The following is a 19008-nucleotide window of genomic DNA, read 5'->3' on the forward strand; positions in this document are numbered from 1 at the left end:
TTCTTCCGGAGGGCTCATGATATCAATTCTTTTCTCAAGAGCTTATCTTTCTTTTCCGAAGTTTCAAGTTTTCTCAAGTATCTCTTCGTGTTGCTTCATCTAAATCCTGGCAAGGTCATAATCTTATTCTTTTCTACCTTGTTATCTTTGCATCATTCATTTGCAACGGAGGTCCTTCATGGTGGTTCATCAAGGTTTCAATCCATTCTCAAGTGTTCTTCAAGATTCTTGTTGGAGAACCTCAACTATCCTTTCTCTTGAATTTATACATGCAATCTTTCTTTCCTTATCCTTTGAGGTGGTATTATAGCATTCTTGTTAATGTAGGAGTCTCGAAGAGATTTTATTTCAAGAATGAGATAATAAATCCACCAATTCTATGATCATGAGATATTTTTCAACCCATGATTTCTTCATTGAGCTATCTTGGTTTGGATTTCACCTAAAGCTTTTCCTATGGATTGTTGCTATCATGGTGCTTATTATTAATCCAAGTTTTCAATGTATCCTCTTGGTGTAAGAATTGTTCATATCTTGTTTCTCCCAATCAATCCTTGTTTCTTTTAGTGGTTGGTTGTCACCTCATATTTGTTGAGATGATTTTCACAAGCCCACTACTATCTTGTTCTTTTCGTTGTTGGTTTTCCAACTACTAAGTCAATTCTCTGTCCGGAGGCTCTTCAATTCTATTGTGATGTTAGTTGTCATTCTCTTCGTCCGTATGAGCTAGTTCCTATTCCATTGTTCCGGAGGCATTGTGATGTTGCTCTTTTGGGTCAATCTTGTTGTTCTATCAAGATCATGGTGTTCCCTTGCTCTATTTACTTGTTTGTTGTGAATATTGTCCATTTCTTCCATCTTATCGATTTTTTTTGTCCCATTTTCCTACCGAAGTGCTGCCAAAATTTTCCGTGAATTCTTGCTTCTTTCTCATATCATTCCTCATCGCCTTGCAACTTTCAAGGATCGTTGGTTTCACTCGTTTGTCAAAGAAGCGACTAAGTTTTTACCTCTTGTTCTTTCTCATCCTCTCCCCCTTTCATTCTTGGATCTCGGGGCGAGATCCTCTTGTAGTGTAGGAGAGTTGTGACAGCCCGATGCCGACATTCCAGAAGATTCCCCTTCAATTCCGTTTTCGTCATGTGTCTATTTTTATTTTCTTTTGTCGCATCATGTGCATCATCAGCATTGCATCGGCATCCCGTTGCCGCCAGTTTTCAAACCTTGCATTCGTTAGTAGTTGCCGGTTCTCGTCGTTGTCCGTTCTGAGTCCGACCGCACTCGCACGTGCCCACGGCTTCGTCAAGACCCTGTTTTAAAAGTGTGTTGAAAACTTTCTCTCATCGGGGTGAAACTTGGCATGCGGTCGTGATTATATATAGCTAGGCCGCCTGTCGAATTTCGTCGCGATTTGAGTCCGTTTGGTACCCGAACGGTCGACCGTAGCGGCACCGTATTCGGTCTACCGTCGGACGTCTGTCGGTGTTTTAAAATTCGTGCCGCGCCGCCCGTTATCCCTCTCGTCTCCGGATATCCACTCTACACGGCCACGTAACCGTTCCCGCATTCGGAATCGTCCGAATCCGACCCCGCGGTTGGCTCCGGAACGCGATTCCGGTTAACCGAGCCCCTCTTTTCTCTATAAATACCCCCCCCTCCAGCATATTTTTAGACAGCCACCTCTCCCCCTACCACGTTTCCCGTGCCAAACCTAACCCTAGCGCAGCCAACCCTCCTCCTCTGTCCTCCCTGGCGCCGCCGGCCCGCCAGGCCCAGATCGGGCCCGGGCGAGGCCCATCCTCCGCCGCCTCCGGTGCTCCCCGGCTCCCCCGTGCCCCGCGCCTCCTCCAGTCGCCCGCGCAAGCGCCGGCCAGCTGCGTCCCTCGCATGTGCCTTGCGTCAGCAGCTCCCCTTGCTGGAGCGCAGCCGTTCGGTGTCCGCCATGGCGCCCGCAAGCCATCGTTCCACCTGTCGCCAGCCGTCATCGCCTCGTCGCCGCTCGGTCTTGCCATCGCTAGATCTAGGCTGGCCACCATTGGATCCGGCCCCCACCGACGAGCCCCGCTAGTACCTCATCCTCGTCGGACCTGAGTCCCGTCGGTGGCACCGCGAGCGACTGCCGCAGCTGCCCCAACGATCCCGATCGGATCTGGGATCGTCCCGTTGACCAGCCTTGCTTCGCCCAGCAGGCCGAGGCCCAGCGCCCCGAGTCGCGACCCAGCTTCCACGGCCTGCCTCAGCCTCTCCATCGGCCGGCCCGACAGCCCAAGGTGAGCATCCCCCGAGACCCATCTATCCTCCGCCCTGTGCGCATCATAGCTTTTGTGCACGCGCCTGTTGAGCCCATTAGCATCAAATTCGGCCCGTGAGCGATTTCCTAATTATCCGGAGATTTAATTAATTTCAGGAAATATGCTTGTTTTTCAAACGCCCGTAGTTTATTAACCGTTAGTCGGATCGAGGCGTATTTTATATGATTTTGGGGTAGTTTTGCGAGTAGAACATGATTTCACAACTTGCATATTTATTTGACGTAGTTTAACGTACCAAACGCCTAGTTTAGCATGCTGTCCCAATAGGGGAACGTCTCGTACTTATTTTTCACGCAAGTCCGGATAGCCCGTATGCCTTAGATAAAATGTCTATGTTTTAGGGACCACTTTTCCATGTATTTTAGAGCGGTCATAGGTATTTTTGCATGTATGGATTGCCGGTAGTTTATTTTCCCGTGTATAGGTTATCTTTCCCGCATTTTCGTGTGGCATTATTTTGTTGCGCAACCCCACATATTTTATATGTTTTCAGGGTAGAAAAAATCCATGTGATTTTTCTGTGCAATTAGTTCTAGATTTTGAGCAAGTAAGTTCGCGCGATATTTTGCCGTCATGCCCTTTTGTTTATTTTGTAGGATTTATTCCGTGCTTTGTTTGATTAAGTTGTCAACTAAAGAGTTGATCTTGGATGTTTTGTTTAGCCCCTGGTATTTTTGGTTGCAATAGAAATGCATGTTTAGGTGTGGTTTGATTGCCCTCAAGTTGCTAGAAATAGTGCTGATTTGGAGGAGCTGAAATATTTCTAAGTCTGGAATCTGTTATATTTTGTTGCTTTTTTGTTTTGCTTCTAGCTTGTGATCTGTAGCTCTTTTGAGGTTGGTCCAATGGAGTTAGTTGTACCCCTTGTGTTTCTCTAGCATGCTGTGAAGTTTCATGCCATTTGGTTTCCTGTAGATTATGGTTTTGCTGCTGTCAATATGGCTTCAGATCGAAAACTGCACTTTCATGAGGTGTAATTTTCACTAAGTCTGAAATAGTGTGTGAGATGCCATTTTGTGTCTTCTTTCCCTAGTGATCCATGATGCCATGCTAGTTGTTGTTAGTTGTTTGTAGTAGTGCTTCTTGCCCTCTTCCGTGCCATGCCTTGCTTGAGCATATCGGAGTCGTGTAGCCCGTAGTTGTGGGTGTAGAAAATGCTATGTGGCTGATTTTGGCAGCTTGTAGCCGTTTCTTGTTTTGCTCGTAGTTGTTGAACCGTAGCTCCGATTTGATCGTGTCCTACATGAAACTTGCTTAGAATCTCGTGTAGTTTCATTTTCTCTTGCTGGTTGTATGTTTTAAAGTGCTCGTGACCGTCGTTGCACACATATTGCATTCATGCCATCATATCTTGTGGTGCTTATATCTTTTGAACCGTAGCTCCGTTGGAGATGTTCTTTATGTGTAGATTGCTCGAAATGACGCGTAGAATCACGTGAACCTATTTTTTTGCTGTTTAACAACTAATTAAATGTGTTAATTCAGATCTGGACAGAATTGTAAATTAACATGTGAGGTCGTCTCGGAGGTGCTATATGTCATTTCCGACCTCATTTAAAATGTATCTAGCTGCTCATGCATCATTTGTGTTGTGCATCGTGTGGTGAATATCGTTTGTTGATTCTTGTTTCCGGTTTGCCTCGTCTCGTTAGAGTTCCGCAAGCGTGTCGGATTGTGAGGACCCGTTCGACTAAGTCGGTTCGTCTGCTTCACGGAGGCATTCTTCTTCCAAGCGGGATCTCAGGCAAGATGATCATTTCCCAGATACCATTACTATCATTGCCATGCTAGTTATTTCGATGCTGTCATTTATGTCTCGTTACCTACCACATGTTAAATATCAGCCTCTCAACAATGCCATGAAAACCATCAACCTGTTCAACCTAGCAAACCACTGATTGGCTATGTTACCGCTTGCTTAACCCTGTGTTAGCATTGCTAGTTGCAGGTGCAGTTGCTTCCATGTGAAAACATGGGTTCCTTGTTATATCACCATATTTAAATGCTATTTAATTTAATGCACCTATATACTTGGTAAAAGGTGGAAGGCTCGGCCTTTCTAGCCTGGTGTTTTGTTCCACCTTTGCCCCCTTAGTTTCCGGCTACCGGTGTTATGTTCCATAATTGAGCGCTCCTAACACGAACGGGGTTGTTATGGGGACCCCCTTGATAATTCGTTTTAGTTTAAAGCTGGTCTGGCAAGGCCCAACATTGGTACTACATTTGCCTAATCACCTAATAAAATTGCATACGGACTTTCCGGACCCCGAGGATAATTTAATCAACCCCCGGGCCAGTGCTCCTCATGAGTGTTGGTCCAAAAACAGAGCAGCTTATTAACGCTACCCGGGGCAACTCGGCGTTTGGCGTGGTAACCATCGCTCATCCGTCGTGTCCTGAGAACGAGGTACGCGACTCCTATCGGGATCGTCGACACGTCGGGCGGCCTTGCTGGATTAGTTTTACCTTTGACGAGATATCTTGTGCATCGGGATTCCGGTGATGCTTTGGGTAATCTCAGAGTTGAGGGTTTCCACTAGGGAATCCGACGAGATCGCGAGCTTCGTGACTGAGGATTTCTATGCGCCTTGTGGTAATTTGTGATGGACTAGTTGGAGCACCCCTGCAGGGTTAAATCTTTTCGGAAAGCCGTGCCCGCGGTTATGTGGCAACGTGGAAACTTTGTTTAACACTGGTTCTAGATAACTTGAAGTAACTTAATTAAAACATGCCAACTGTGTGCGTAACCATGACTGTCTCTTTCGTGAGTTCTTACTCCGATCGAGGACACGATGGGGTTATGTCTGACGTAGGTAGGTGTTCAGGATCATTCATTTGATCATCAGTAGTTCACGTCTGTTATGCGTAGATCATCCCCCCTCTTATTTCTTGTACTCGTAAGTTTAGCCACCAAATATATGCTTAGCCGCTGCTGCAACCTCACCACTTAACCATGCCTCACCCATTAAGCTTTGCTAGTCGTTATACCTTTGGAAATGAGATTGTTGAGTCCCTTGTGGCTCACAGATTACTACAACACCAGTTGCAGGTACATGTAAAGGTTATTTGACGCGAGCGCGTTGATTGTTCATTTGGAGTTGCTTCTTCTTCTTCTTCATCGATCTAGGATGGGTTTCAGGACGGCCGCCTGGGATAGCAAGGATGGACGTCGTTCTTATTTTTCTCGTTTGTTTTCGTCCGTAGTCGGACCCTGCTCTTACTCTTGATGATTATGAAATGTACTGATGTGACTCTGTTGTAGCTTGTGGCGAGTGTAAGCCAATTCTATATATATCTCTTCTTTTCAGTACATGTACTTGTAACGATATCCATTCTTGCGACACGACGAGATGCGCTTCTATCCCTGACGAGGCCTTCGTGCCAAATTGAGGATAGGGTCGCATCTTGGACGTGACACAACCAGTAATATTTTAAGATGCCATAAGCTCGCTTTATCATGGCACTATAATTGGACCTAACTCTCCTTTTTATTTTAGACTTTTGATTAAGATAAATTTGATGCTTTGGTTCAATAATTCATAGACAAAATCATGTCTTAATATATTGTTGTTCAAATATTTAGAGCCATATAGAACGTTTAAACGATAACCAGAACACATTATTTTTGTATGGCATACGATTATATAAGGATTGTCTTGTAAGCTACTATTTGGTGATGGTGGCATCATTTGTGTGAAACAAAAAAAATCATGTTTACCAATAAGAGCTCCAGAAAATTCCACGAGAAGGCAACATCAAGCTGACTTTTTGATGTCATTGCATAGGGCACCTCCAACACTTATAAGCATGAGAGTAGCTTCTCCATGGTTGACTTACTACTTGAGAGTAGTTATTTGAGACATACTTATCCACTCATCCATCATGTGTACTCTATTTTTCTTATAATTTTTTAGCACCAATAACAATTTTGTTAAAAAGTAGCAGTTTTTTTTGTACAAATCAAGAGCACCTGCACAGGCGCGCCGCGTGTCTCCGCGCCTTAGCCCGCTAGTTTTTAAAAATTAGCCCTAGCTAGTTCATGTGTTGTAGTATTCACTTCCCTCGGACAATTCATAATTTGACCAACTCCAACGGCCCGAACCAATTCAATACAATCATAAAATTGCACTAATTTCAGCCCACCATTGATATTTCCATGAGCAAGTACGAGTGACCTTCACATTATCCAACTAAGCTTGAATTCACGGCATGGCACCTGCCGAGTTTGGCTACTCGTGAAGCCTCCCCATACCTTTACTCGTCCCCTCTTAAATTACCCATCACCCATATCTATACCCGTCAATGGGTACACGTCACTCGACAGGGTAATGGTTACCTGCGGGTAAAAATACCCACATTTGTAACACATAAACTTGAGTAAAACATGGTTAAAAAACAACAGATGGTCATAGTTTATAAACAACCACACATCATAATAACATCACATACTTATAAACAATAACATACCATTAGAAACATATTCTCATAAACAATAGAATTTCCTCCTAAAAACAACACAAGAAAACAACAACACATGGTCATACATGTTAGGCTTACAAACTCTTAATAAAGCTAAAGATACTTTGGGCATACATAAAATCATGAAATAAGCATTACAATAAACTTTGAACATTATAACAAGTTCAACCAAAATACCAAGCCCGCTTCTGATATTCTATAAGGGTACATGTGTGCGCGGGTATGGGTTATACGATCTCATATCCGAACCCCCTCTACCCGATAAGTTTGAGATTCCATGTTTTATATACCCATGGGCATGTTTTGTCCCATACTCTTACCTTAACATAATTTTTACCCATCGGTTACTCGATAATGTGTACTCATAGCCGTCCTTACCGTGACACCCCATTTGTATGGCAAATTGCAATCCATACATCATTGCTTGTGCCATAGATCATGAATGTGTTTTTTCTGGTTTTTTCAATAGAAAATAGTGATGTTAAATTTGTTGAGTTATGGACTTTGGTGTTTTGAATTTCTGGTAAAAAACTTTAATTGTTTGTTATTTTTCTTCGAGTATTCCACATTTTCCCAGTTCATTTGCAATGGACAAAATCTAGATGTTTGTCTCATTCATTTTATCTATTTGTTACAAATTAAAACTCAGTAGATTTTTTGGAATTCTTTATGCTGTGAACTTTTACGTTTTGAAATTTCGAGTAAAAGGTTGATGCCGGTCTAATCCTAGAATCTATCCATTTGACCTATAAGGACAAGTCCAAGCCCTAACTAGAAAGAAACCCTACCCCCTAACAAAGTTGGACAAACGGGTTGAGCCAACCAGACCAGCCCGCGAGCACGACGACACGACCCGCCATGGACCAGACACGACATACAACACGTCTTGGGCCATGCCTAGGCTTGGAGATTGGACTCGTGAGCTAGCACGACATGATCCGTATTTTTTAAAAAAAATTATGTACATACACTTAAAATACATCATAATAGTCCTAAAAACCAGTCCAACAATCTTAAAAATATTCAACCCATCGCATTAAACGGTCCAATATACTGACTCATTTACTAACTACTCCCTCCGTTCCTAAATATAAGTCTTTTTAAAGATTCTATTAAAGGACTACATACGAAGTAAAATGAACGAATCTATACTCTAATGTATGTCTATATACATCTGTATGTACTTTTTTAATAAAAATTCTTAAAAGACTTATATTTAAAAACGAAGGGAGTAGGCTGTACTAGGCCTGAACATGCAGCACACGGTTCGATATGACACAACCCACTTACTAACCGTATCCCAATGGGCCGTCCCGTGCCATGCATGATTAGCATGGGCCGGGCCAGCCTGTTTGGCCAGCTCTGGCCCCTAACTTCCAACTCGAACCTACCCACGGCCTGTCAGAACTCCCGACGCCGTGCGATCCAAGCGAACCAACCGGAGGGAAGTGCCCTCAACCCAAACGAGCGGCGACGAGATGGACGGAGGCGGTGGCGGCGGAAGCACCAGCGGCGAGGATGGGAAGCAGGAGAAGCACCTGTTGCTTGCCCACAAGCTCTTCCTGCTCTCCCACCCCGACGTTGACGACCTCTCCAAGGTCGACATCCGCTCCGACGTGCTCTCCGCCGTCAAATCCGATGGTACCGCACCGTCCCGCCCCCCTCGCCGCTTATCCAGTGTGCCAGCTAAACTGATCTGTTTTTTCTTTCGTGGGGTTGATTGCCAGACATGGCGCCGCTGTTCGAGTCGCTGGCCGCCACGGGCGTGCTGGAGCCGGACGCCGCACTGCTCGCCGAGATGCGCGCCCGGATCGACGAGGAGATCCGCAAGCTCGATGAGAAGTGAGTGGGTTTGCCCTCTCGTTCTGCTTAATTCTTTTGTAGAGCTCGGTCTAGTGCTAATTCGGGTTCTAGACGTGGTCAAAAGTAGACGATAGATCTTGTCAGTAAATTGCTTTGCGCTGGATAGGTATGAATTAGCACTTCGTGTTTTGGACGCAGGAAGTGAGTCTTATACCAAACTGCTCATAATGTTTACCGTCCTCCAAAGACTGCGAAGTAAATTGGAATGTTCCCCAATTTTGTGTGAGAACTGTGCCTGTTTGTGTTCTATATTTCTGTCAGAACTGAGTCCGTTATTAGTATTAGGAAACTATAGCTCTTTCGGAATTTACAACCAGGCATTGAGAAGAGTAATTAGAGTATATTAAGGAAGGGTAGAACCTTTTGATTTTTGGCGAACACGCACAGAATTTGCAGAGTTTTGTCGCCCATGGTGACTCGTACAACGGCAGGGGGCTGGCTATCTAGGGCTGCCAGCAAGACAACGCCACTAGGATTAGTACAAGGCTATATCCGTATGCTAAGGAACCCTTCCGCTCCTGCTTTGATCCAGAGCTCACCGTCGGTTTGGTCTTACAACTCAGCTGGGATGCCGAGCTAGGCGAACCGCGTTGTCGAATCCTTTGCAGGGAAGCTTGGGAAGACCGCGTCGTGCATCTGGCCACCAGTCAGGCAGGGCAATTTAGGTTGAATAGTCAATGTTAAGGAGCAAGTGGAGTTTCTTTGAGATACGATGTTCTGGATGAGATGAATGAAAGAAATTATTAGTTATTAGTAATCTTGAATTGTAGACAGGGTATTCCTGAAGGCTGAATTATTAAAAACACGTTGGTTCAATGATTATGGAATTAGGCTTGTTTCTTATTATCCATGATGCTCTTCCCAGTTATTTTGTATCTAATATTTCCACTGCTGTAAATTTTGATGAGTACCAATTTGGTTCCTCTAAACTAAACTTTTGTTTTGTATATGAAGAATTGCTGATGCTGAAGAGAACTTGGGCGAGAGTGAAGTGCGTGAAGCCCATCTTGCCAAGTCCTTGTACTTTGTAAAGGTTGGCGAGAAGGTATGAACTTGTTTACTTGTAAAATAATTATCTGATGCCTGGTTAATAAAGTACAAGTTCTAAATATACCTGTTTCTATTGTCTGAAATCAACTTTATAGGAAAAAGCACTGGAACAACTTAAAGTTACTGAAGGAAAAACTGTAGCCATTGGCCAGAAGATGGATCTTGTGTTCTACACTTTGCAAATTGGCCTTTTCTACATGGACTTCGATCTCATCTCAAAATCAATTGATAAGGCAAAGAAGTAAGCCTTTGTTCCATCTGTAGAGTTCCATTCTGCCATTTGGAACACCAGTGTGATGGTATTTGGCCACTTATTCTACTGCTTTTAGGTTGTTTGAGGAGGGAGGTGACTGGGAGAGAAAGAACAGATTGAAAGTGTACGAAGGCCTATACTGCATGGCAACTAGAAACTTCAAGAAAGCTACCAGCCTGTTTTTGGACTCCATCTCAACTTTCACAACCTATGAGCTGTTTCCATACGACACTTTCATCTTCTATACAGTCCTCACGAGTATAATCTCATTGGATCGTGTATCTCTAAAGCAAAAGGTATTTCAACTTGGCTCCGTCTGTTATATTTTCTTGCCGTAGTTATCTCTAACAAAACAAATTTTTCAGGTGGTGGATGCACCAGAAATCCTTGCAGTGATAGGCAAAGTACCACACCTCTCAGAGTTTCTTAACTCCCTGTACAATTGCCAGTACAAGTCATTTTTTGTTGCATTCTGTAAGTCTTGTGATTATTCATTTTTTATTGCATTCTGTAAGTCTTGTGATTATTGTTTTTGAATTGCATCGTATTTGTATGTGCTTGTATTAATACCTGGTCAAATATATTTTTTCAGCTGGCTTGATGGAACAGATCAAGTTAGACCGTTATCTTCAACCTCATTTCCGCTACTACATGAGGGAAGTGCGCACTGTCGTCTACTCACAGTTTTTGGAGTCATACAAGAGTGTGACGATGGAAGCTATGGCTTCTGCATTTGGTGTGACTGTTGATTTCATAGACCAGTAAGTGATGTGAAACAATTGCCTAATTTCATATGTCCATTCCTATGCACCATACATATATATCGTTTTTGTTTCTGCTGTCGTATTCATATGCTTTGTCTTTCATTTGTTGTAGGGAACTTTCTCGTTTTATTGCAGCTGGCAAGCTTCACTGCAAGATTGACAAGGTCGCTGGTGTTTTGGAGACAAACCGGCCTGATGAGAGGAATGCTTTCTACCAGTCGACCATCAAGCAAGGGGACTTCTTGCTGAACCGCATCCAGAAGCTATCCCGAGTCATTGATCTGTAAAAGTTGCTGTTCTTGTTGGAGCTCTGACCCAGCAAAGGTTGTGCCCGGTTGTTGGATCTATTTCAGCTAGCCTCCTAGAGGATATGGCCAGTGCCTGGCTTTGTTGAGCGTGCGAGGAAGAAGTCTTGTATGAATTACTATGAACTCATATCCCAGAAGATCAGGCTGAAGGATGTTTCTTCTGTGATGAACCTGTTTATTCATTCTAAGCCTTATCATCTGTGCTTTAGTTCTCGTGAAGTTATTTGTTTGGCATATTTGACATATACTCCGTATATAGCAATGATTTCCATGATTTGTCACGTAATACATTTCCAACTGAATTCAGACACCTCATATGGCGATACACATCCGTGCAAGCTTTACAACCACTGTCAACTCTTGCAAATAATTACTTCAAAAAGAAAAAACTCTTGCAAAGAATTGAAATTCAATATAAAGCTGTGGTTGTCGCTGTTCTGCAAGTACATCAATTGGCTTCATTTCTAAGATTTCGCGGGGCTGCCTAACATCATATACTCTGTGAGAAGTGAACAAAGTTTGTTGTTGCCCACAGGGAGGTTACACTGCAAAACTCAAAAAGCCTCTGGTGTGCTACAGAGCAGCTCGGGGGAAACTACAGCCGGGCGGTCCACTCGATCCCACTCTTCCGATCAGCTCTCGGGCTCTGCAGGGATGAAAGAAATTTTGCGTGTGATGATTTGATTATAAAGCGGGGGACAAGTCGGGTGAGTTTTTTTTTTTTTTTACTTACTGAACCCTTGCTTGGGCTTCTGCTGCTTCCCTTTCCTCTTGCTTCCTCGTCTCTTGGAGCGGGGCCTCTCGTCTTCTGCTTTTCCTTCTGCTTCGGCCTCTGCTGCGCTGGCAGATCCTGTTATCTGTGCAAAGGATTCTTTGGCGCCCGAGGTTACCTCACCGAAGAAGTCCCTCACCTTGTCAACTACACTTTTGAGCTCTTCTTTCTTTGGGAGCTGAGATGACAAGGAAAAAAAGAAGGTCTTGCTGTTAGTGCACAACACATTCATTTCCTACCATCCTGATGTGGATGTCACTTCTGCAACAGAGATTTTTGGTACTCATTTATATTTTGAGATTCACTATGTACTCATAGTTCATGATAGTTTAGATAGTAAGGGGGAGAAATAGAGTTTTTTTGTTTTTGTTTTTGTAAAACATGGCGAGTGTTGGCTTACGACAAAGTTTCCAAGGTAGTGGGGTTCTATATGTGGTACGGAGTATTTCGTTCATATCACATATGTATACCCTACCAATGGATGATCATGACCAAAAAAATGCCGCATCACAGTTAATGTGCAAAATGAGGGCGTTCTAGCTTTTTGGTTTGCTCATGTTCTGCCCACACGCATGCCATCTGGAAAATTGATGTACTAGCAGAATTTGCCAAAAAAAATTTACAAATGGGTTGCAAAATCAAAGTACAAAATGCAAGGGCTTGCCCATTTTGTGCGATGAGTATAAGCGCATTAGAGAGAGAGAGAGAGAGACGTACCTCGAGCACGTTGCTTGTCGCCAGTGCAGACCTGAGGTTCCCCTTCTCCTGCTCAGCCAAACGACAAGTATATGAACTGCAACCTCCATTTTGATTTTTGAATGAAAGGCTAGTACAACCAGTAGAAGATATGATTATCGAAACGACGCGCCCTCCCTCCTGTCCTGCAGCCAAGGATGAGAGAATTACCACGATCTTGTAGCCGTACCGGAACTCGGTTTCTCCCTTGAGCACGCGGAACTGCTCTTTCGCCAGGTCAATTATGTCATCCTCGTCCTGCACACACCACGCACACAAACAAAACTCTCAGCTTGTACACGACACCGGCGACTAGATTCATAGTGCGTACGAACGTATGAAGGATGGTTTACTTTGTAAATGACGGTGGCGAGGTTCCGGGCGAGCGTGTCCTTGTAGATGTACTTGCCGAGGAAGTTGTCCTTGGCAGCGAGCATGATCTTGGCGGTGGTGCCGCCGGTGACGATGTTGAGCGGGTACCAAAAGTACACCTGCGGGGGTTGCCGCCGTCCTTGACTCGATCACCAACAAGGAATATACATATATACCTAGGCTAGATATACAATGACAGGGAATCAAGTCAAGGAATATACATTGGCGGTGCGGATGAAGATGACGAAGCGGGGGTTGCCGTCGTCCTCGATCTTGGGGAGCTGCGGCATGCGCCGCTGCTGCTGGGACTGCCGGTCCGACCAGCCCCTGCCCCCGCGGGCCTCCACCACCAGCGCGCGCCTCGCTGGCCTCGCGGCGGTCCGTGCCAGCTGCAGCCTCCGCGGCAGGAAGGAGCCCGCGCTGGCCTCCCCGGGCGTCAGGTGCCGGAGCCGCGCCGGCCTCAGCGACACCCCTCCCACCACCTCCATGGATGCCTGTGTTTAGTTTTCTGTGATTGTCCGTCCTCCGTCCAGGGGGGAGAAGCAGTGGAGGGGGACGACGGAAAGATGGCCAGCTTATCTGGTCGTGGAAGCCGGACGCCGGACAACTGGATACTGACAGTGGGCCGCTCCGGTCTACAGTGTCAGTGACACCTTGTGCGGCTGCTTTTCTTCTACGAGGCTTCTGCTCACAGCTTACATTACAATATCGCTGTGACCAGCTGGTGTTGATGTCCCTGGGCTATCCAAAAAGATGCAGTATCTCATTCTTACCCAATGTGGTGGCGTGGCTTCATGTGTGGATGCCACGTTATGCTAGCACGGCCTTTCATTTTTCTTGTTCTAAAATACGTATAAGCATGCGTAGCATATATTCATAGAAAAGGGGTAAAAACACACATCCACACAATGTTTTACAAACACGACTACTGATGATCTACCTGTCCAAGCAGCCTACGGAAAATCAGAGTCATATCGATCTTAAACTTACAAGCCCTCTGTTACACAGCTCCTTCGTCTAGATATTCCTAATGACATTTTGCACCGAAAGATTTGCGTTGTCAAAAACTACATTGTTGTGATGCTTTCACGGTTGCCACAAGGATAGAGGTGTGCGAGTCCTTCCTTACTTGTGTCTCAGGGTTTAGCAAAGTGCACCACCATCACTGCAGTAGTTGGTCGGACGTTAAAAGTGTCCAGTCGGTACATCCCCATATCGTCGCCACTTCATACCACATCGACCTCGCGAATGGGCAAGCGATCAACAAGTGGTCTATACTCTCCGGTGCTTGGTCGCATTCATACAAACGCTTTGACGTGACAAGTCTTTCCTGGCCAACTGATTAGATGACCATCGTCGATTGTGCAGGGCAAGCAAAGAGGGAAAAGCTTGCACTTCATGGGTGCCCTAGATTCCTAGCTGAAAGTGACTTCCAAGTCATACATGTGGGCAACGAACCAGCTTGTGTATGTCGAACACACATAATAGATGTCGTCCGGCTCCCAAACCCATCTGACTATGTCGCCCACTCCATAGCGCAGCTCCATCGTAGTCGTGGTTTTCTAAAGGGCAAGATACTGGACCAATTCACTTGTCATCAAATCCGGCCATAGATCACGTGCTCATGCACCATTCATAGCGTCCAATTTGTACATTGACGTGTGTGCCTCCCTTATTGTATGAACAAATTGATTCCTTGCTAAAGCAAGATGAACCAATATCTCTGTACACCGTCATCTCCTTTAAATATTTCTTAAAGGCAATCTCAAATTTCTTTAACGGTACTAAAGAGAACAGTGGAATCAGAATACTCATCATTGAAGGCAAAAGTCTCGGACCACCACATGGCGTGTGGAGGGCTTGCCTTTTGACTGAAAAAGGGTTTCCCCCCGCTTTGTATTCCAAAGCAACCAATATAGATCACAGAGCAAATGCTGGGGTGAGCAGCACATCAAGCCCAAAAAAGAAGAAGAAGAAACAATGCCAGCACCGGCAGCTCGACAAAGCATGGTTGATCCTCTACCATTGCGCTCTCCGGAATCGACCCACCACGATCCAAGGCTCCGATCCTTCGTGTACCAAGCAGCACTCCAAGAAGGAATGCGATGTTGCTGCTGGCCGGACGTGTCCTAGGGTTTCCCCTGGCACGTAGAGGGGAGTGTGGGATGGAGACCACAGACACCCTTCAGGAAGGACTCGTGGCACCCTCACTCCTCACCGCATCGGAGCTGGAAGAACCGGCAAGGATTTCTCCCGCACTCCAAACCCCACCGCCCAACCAGACCGGAGCCAACCAGCCAACTCGCCGCCCGCCAGCATGCGCCATCGTGGTCACGATGCACCCATGCCACCTCACTGAGATCACCATAACGAGGCCAGAGGACTAAGAGAGGAGCGTTGGGCGATGGGAGAAGCAGCACCGTAGCAGCACAGGAGGGAACCACCTCCACCGCCATCGTACGGGAGGCCCGTGCCTCCAGCACCATCGCGGCCGCCATCCGGACACAGCAGTAGGGCTTACCAGGCCACCCTTGGCCCGGGCAGGCCCGAATTGGGCCCACTAAGCCCCGTCGGCCATGCTACAGCACGGCAGCGTTAGCGCCGCCAACACCCCACTGCCCATCGCCACTCTCCCGTCTCCCATAAGTCACACCGCCGCCCCGCCCCGCCGTCGGCCCGCCCAGACCCAGATAGGGCCCAAAGGGCCCAGATCTGGGTCGAGCGGACGCCGCCTGGTCGCGCCGCCGTGCCACCCCGGTGCCAGTGGCGACACCACCGCGCAACCGATCTCCCGCGACACACCATGATACCCCACCGCCATGCCGAACCGCCACCGCCTAGGAACACCCCCCGACGCTGCTCCGCCCTACGTCGAAGAGCAACTGAGAGGGGAATGGCCAGGGGTCACCGCCGCCAGCGTCGCCCGGGCCAGTCCCGGCAGCGGGTGCCGGCGATGACGGGGAGGAGGGAGGGGTGAGGGAGAGCTGGAGGAGGAAGGGCCAGGGCGAGGCCGGTCGCCCGCGGGGGCGACGCGGTCGCGAGAGCTCTTTCTCCCGAGGGCTTGCCTTTTCACCACCACTGGAGAGTCTTGGGCCAGCTACTCCGAGAGCTGTCATGGGTTTTTCTCTTTCGACAATGGTGAAAGGCCAGCTTGATAGGTAGAGCAGGGTCCCCGCGTTGTTGTGTGTTCATGTGGCCGACGTTTGTTATTGTGTTCGGCATGTCATGGGCGATAGTGGAGTCGACATTGTGTGTTTCGGTGTTTGGTGTGATCTTGATCCTTGTTGTTATGGTTTTATGTAATATTAATTAAATGTGCCGTTCTCTGATTGATTAATGGATGGTATATTGTTTTGTCTTTGTTTAATAAGTTTTATCATGATGGCTTTTCCTTGAAGAAAATCATATATTCCCTTTGTAACTAACTACTTTTGGCTGAGAAAAAAAATAAACTAGTTCTCCTTAGTTCTTTCCAACTACTACAAGTATTTAGGTATGGAGTGAGTAATAGCTTTTCTTTGCACTAGTGTGGTACAAAACTAGATGATTTTGTGTGCAAATTAATGCATGTAGCGCTCATCAGCAGTTGACGCATGCATGAAAAAACTTAGACGGTACATGCATTAATTTAAGAGTAGCATACATGAACATTACGAGGAACTTTCACAGAATTATACACTTAATTTGTAACAAAACTCAAACGATACTCGTATACATGAATTGAACATTACAAGGAAGTTTCACAAGATCATAAGTACAAAACTGCTGTATCTTGGTGGGTCTCCTCAATGATCAAGAACAAGGGTTACAGATGATCGACCGCGAGAAGACGCACATAACAAGGACGCAGGCTGTCAAGTCGGAGCAGTTGTACCCCGTCAGCTTCTCCAGCTCCATGTTCCACGCCAGGTCGACGACTGGATTCAGGGCCCATCTCGCGAGGAAGATCGCCGACGCCGCCACAACGGAGGGCAAGATGCGGACGCACGTGTAGTCGAGCAGAGACTGATCAACGAGGCGAGTCGCCAATGGCAGTATCTTGGTCTTGTCCTCCTCCTCGGCGTACCTCATGAAGTGGCCCAGGAAGGTGTGCGCCGTGGGGCCGCCGAGCTGGTACCCGAGCGCCTCCACCATCTCGCGCTCCATGTCGAGCACCTCCTTGCCCGTGGCGAACTCGCCGTAGCTGGCGATCTTGTCGGCCTTCAGCTTCCACACGGCTCTCTGGTCCTCGTATTTGGCGGCGACAAAGATGGCCGCTGCACCCAGAAGGCGCAGCTCGTAGCCGCTGTCAGCCGTCAGGGAACGCACCGACAGGACCCGGTCCACGTAGGCCACGGCGTGGTGGAGCGTGCCGTCGGCAAGATGATGGTCTCGGACGAACTTGTCCATCCATCCGACAAGGGAGGCGCGCTCTGACTCGCTCACCCGATCTTGCTGCACCTTCTTCAGGTAGTCCGGTAGCGGCCGCTCCTCGGCGTTCTTCTCTCTCAGCCGGAGGTTGCAGTGGATGTCGTCTTCGTAGTCAGGGCACAGCCGCTGACGCTTTGTGGAGGCGGCGGCGACGCAGGAGACCGGTGCTGGTGCCGGCGCCGCGGGCTTTGAGAACTTTGGTGGCATGGGCAGCTCGCACGGCGCTGGCGGGAGCACCCTGGGACGGCAGGCACCGAAGAAACCGGGAGGCGGAGGTCGACGAGCTGGTACGTCGCGAGCCGGGCGGGCGCAAGATCCGACGCCGAAGAAGCCGGGACGCGGAGGTCGACGAGCAGGGCCGGCGGCGGCCCGAGCGCAGGCTCCGACGCCGAAGAAGCCAGGAGGCGGAGGTCGACGAACAGGGCCGGCAGCGGTCCGAGCGCAGGCTCCGACGCCGAAGAAGCCACGAGGCGCAGGTAGAGCAAAGGCGTCCGCGTAAGGATCCATGGCGTACTGCATCATCTCGCCGAGAGTAGGGATGGGAGATGGATTGTTGATGGTGCGCTGGGTGTTGTGGCGTGGGAGGAAGGAGGGGGATGGCCTCTGTAACGCTATGCGCTATGTGTATATATAAGTTCCCCGGTCCATTTCTTCCGCCAACTGGATCGCGTCCGACTCATACGAGGTAACGAGGAATAGGAGAGGGAGAAAGTTTCCTGTCTTCTTCTTTTTTCGTGGCGCAACGCAACGCAACGATCCAGTCCGAATCCGAGCTCAGCTCAAACAAGCTGCATTTCTGTTTCCTACTACACCACAGTCTCTTGACAGTCCGAACCGAGAACAGCTCCAACCCGTTGCATTTTTGTTTCAGAGTTGCTAATTAGTTCGATTATGTATACGGAGATTCGTGTATGTAGATGGCACCCGTTAGATTTGGATACGGGTGGAGCCACCTCATACCCTTATCCTTTGATTCAAACCTTACCATCATTCATACCCATACTCAGATACAATTTTTTTCATACCCATCACCCGTCAGGTAATATCCATGAATAAAATTATCCAAATTTACAACACATCAGTTCGAGAATTATATAATCATAAACAACACACTATCTCTCCCTAATCTATACCTTTATATAATAATAATAATAATAATAATAAAGCGGCTATTGCTTCCGTCGGAAAACCCACCACGGTATTTTATAAAAAAGCCCCTGTAATTTTTGTTATTCAACCCGCGCTCCTTCATTTATCTGCAACGCAAAAGGAAAAAACGATTCGCTGCAAAAATTATACCCGTACGCATCACCTCCTCCCGTCGACCCTGGGCCACCCTGGCCTGTGCCCAGGCCGCTGCCACACCACTCGCCGCAGCGTCCGACATCAACCGCCATCGCTGCCGATCTCAACCCACCGCCTCCGCGGATGTACCTCTCCCCGCTCACTGCCCCCGTTGCGGCGCTCGAGCGCATCGCGTCGACCCTGGTCCACCCTGGCCTGTGCCCAGGCCGCTGCCACACCACTCGCCGCCGCAGCCGACCTCAACCACCTCTGTTGTTGATCTCAACCCACCTGCCTCCGCGGTCGTATCTCTGCCCGCTTGCTGCCCCCGTTTCGGCGCTCGAGCACAACTTCTTGATCAAATCAACGCGACAGCTACAACGACTTGGGATGATGCGTCTGCTCG

General features: G+C 47.3%; 2 protein-coding genes and 1 pseudogene across 3 annotated transcripts; 1 reads left to right on the forward strand and 2 right to left on the reverse strand.

Moving 5' to 3' along the window:
- The first annotated feature begins 8176 nt into the window (after nucleotides 1-8176).
- Nucleotides 8177-11248, forward strand: LOC123405553 (26S proteasome non-ATPase regulatory subunit 6-like). Its single transcript, XM_045099200.1, has 8 exons — nucleotides 8177-8432; nucleotides 8519-8633; nucleotides 9609-9699; nucleotides 9800-9945; nucleotides 10034-10253; nucleotides 10323-10431; nucleotides 10550-10718; nucleotides 10834-11248. Exons 1-8 carry the CDS (start codon nucleotides 8270-8272, stop codon nucleotides 11006-11008), a joined length of 1188 nt encoding a protein of 395 aa, XP_044955135.1. The 5' UTR covers nucleotides 8177-8269; the 3' UTR covers nucleotides 11009-11248.
- A 173-nt stretch (nucleotides 11249-11421) lies between these two features.
- On the reverse strand, nucleotides 11422-13522 carry LOC123405554 (protein HHL1, chloroplastic). Of its 2 annotated transcripts, XM_045099202.1 has the most exons (6): nucleotides 13130-13500; nucleotides 12890-13027; nucleotides 12708-12794; nucleotides 12519-12566; nucleotides 11763-11979; nucleotides 11422-11675 (listed from the first exon to the last, which is right to left on the reverse strand). In XM_045099202.1, the coding sequence occupies exons 1-6, from the start codon at nucleotides 13394-13396 to the stop codon at nucleotides 11662-11664; spliced, it is 771 nt and encodes a 256-aa protein (XP_044955137.1). In that variant the 5' UTR covers nucleotides 13397-13500; the 3' UTR covers nucleotides 11422-11661. The 2 variants fall into 2 exon arrangements, with proteins under 2 accessions (XP_044955137.1, XP_044955136.1); XM_045099201.1 differs by having other exon boundaries at nucleotides 12519-12794; nucleotides 13130-13522.
- A 3156-nt stretch (nucleotides 13523-16678) lies between these two features.
- On the reverse strand, nucleotides 16679-17605 carry LOC123406202 (annotated as a pseudogene).
- Nucleotides 17606-19008: the final 1403 nt, after the last annotated feature.

This window comes from Hordeum vulgare, chromosome 6H (genome assembly GCF_904849725.1).
Source record: "Hordeum vulgare subsp. vulgare chromosome 6H, MorexV3_pseudomolecules_assembly, whole genome shotgun sequence".
Taxonomy (NCBI): Eukaryota; Viridiplantae; Streptophyta; class Magnoliopsida; order Poales; family Poaceae; genus Hordeum; species Hordeum vulgare.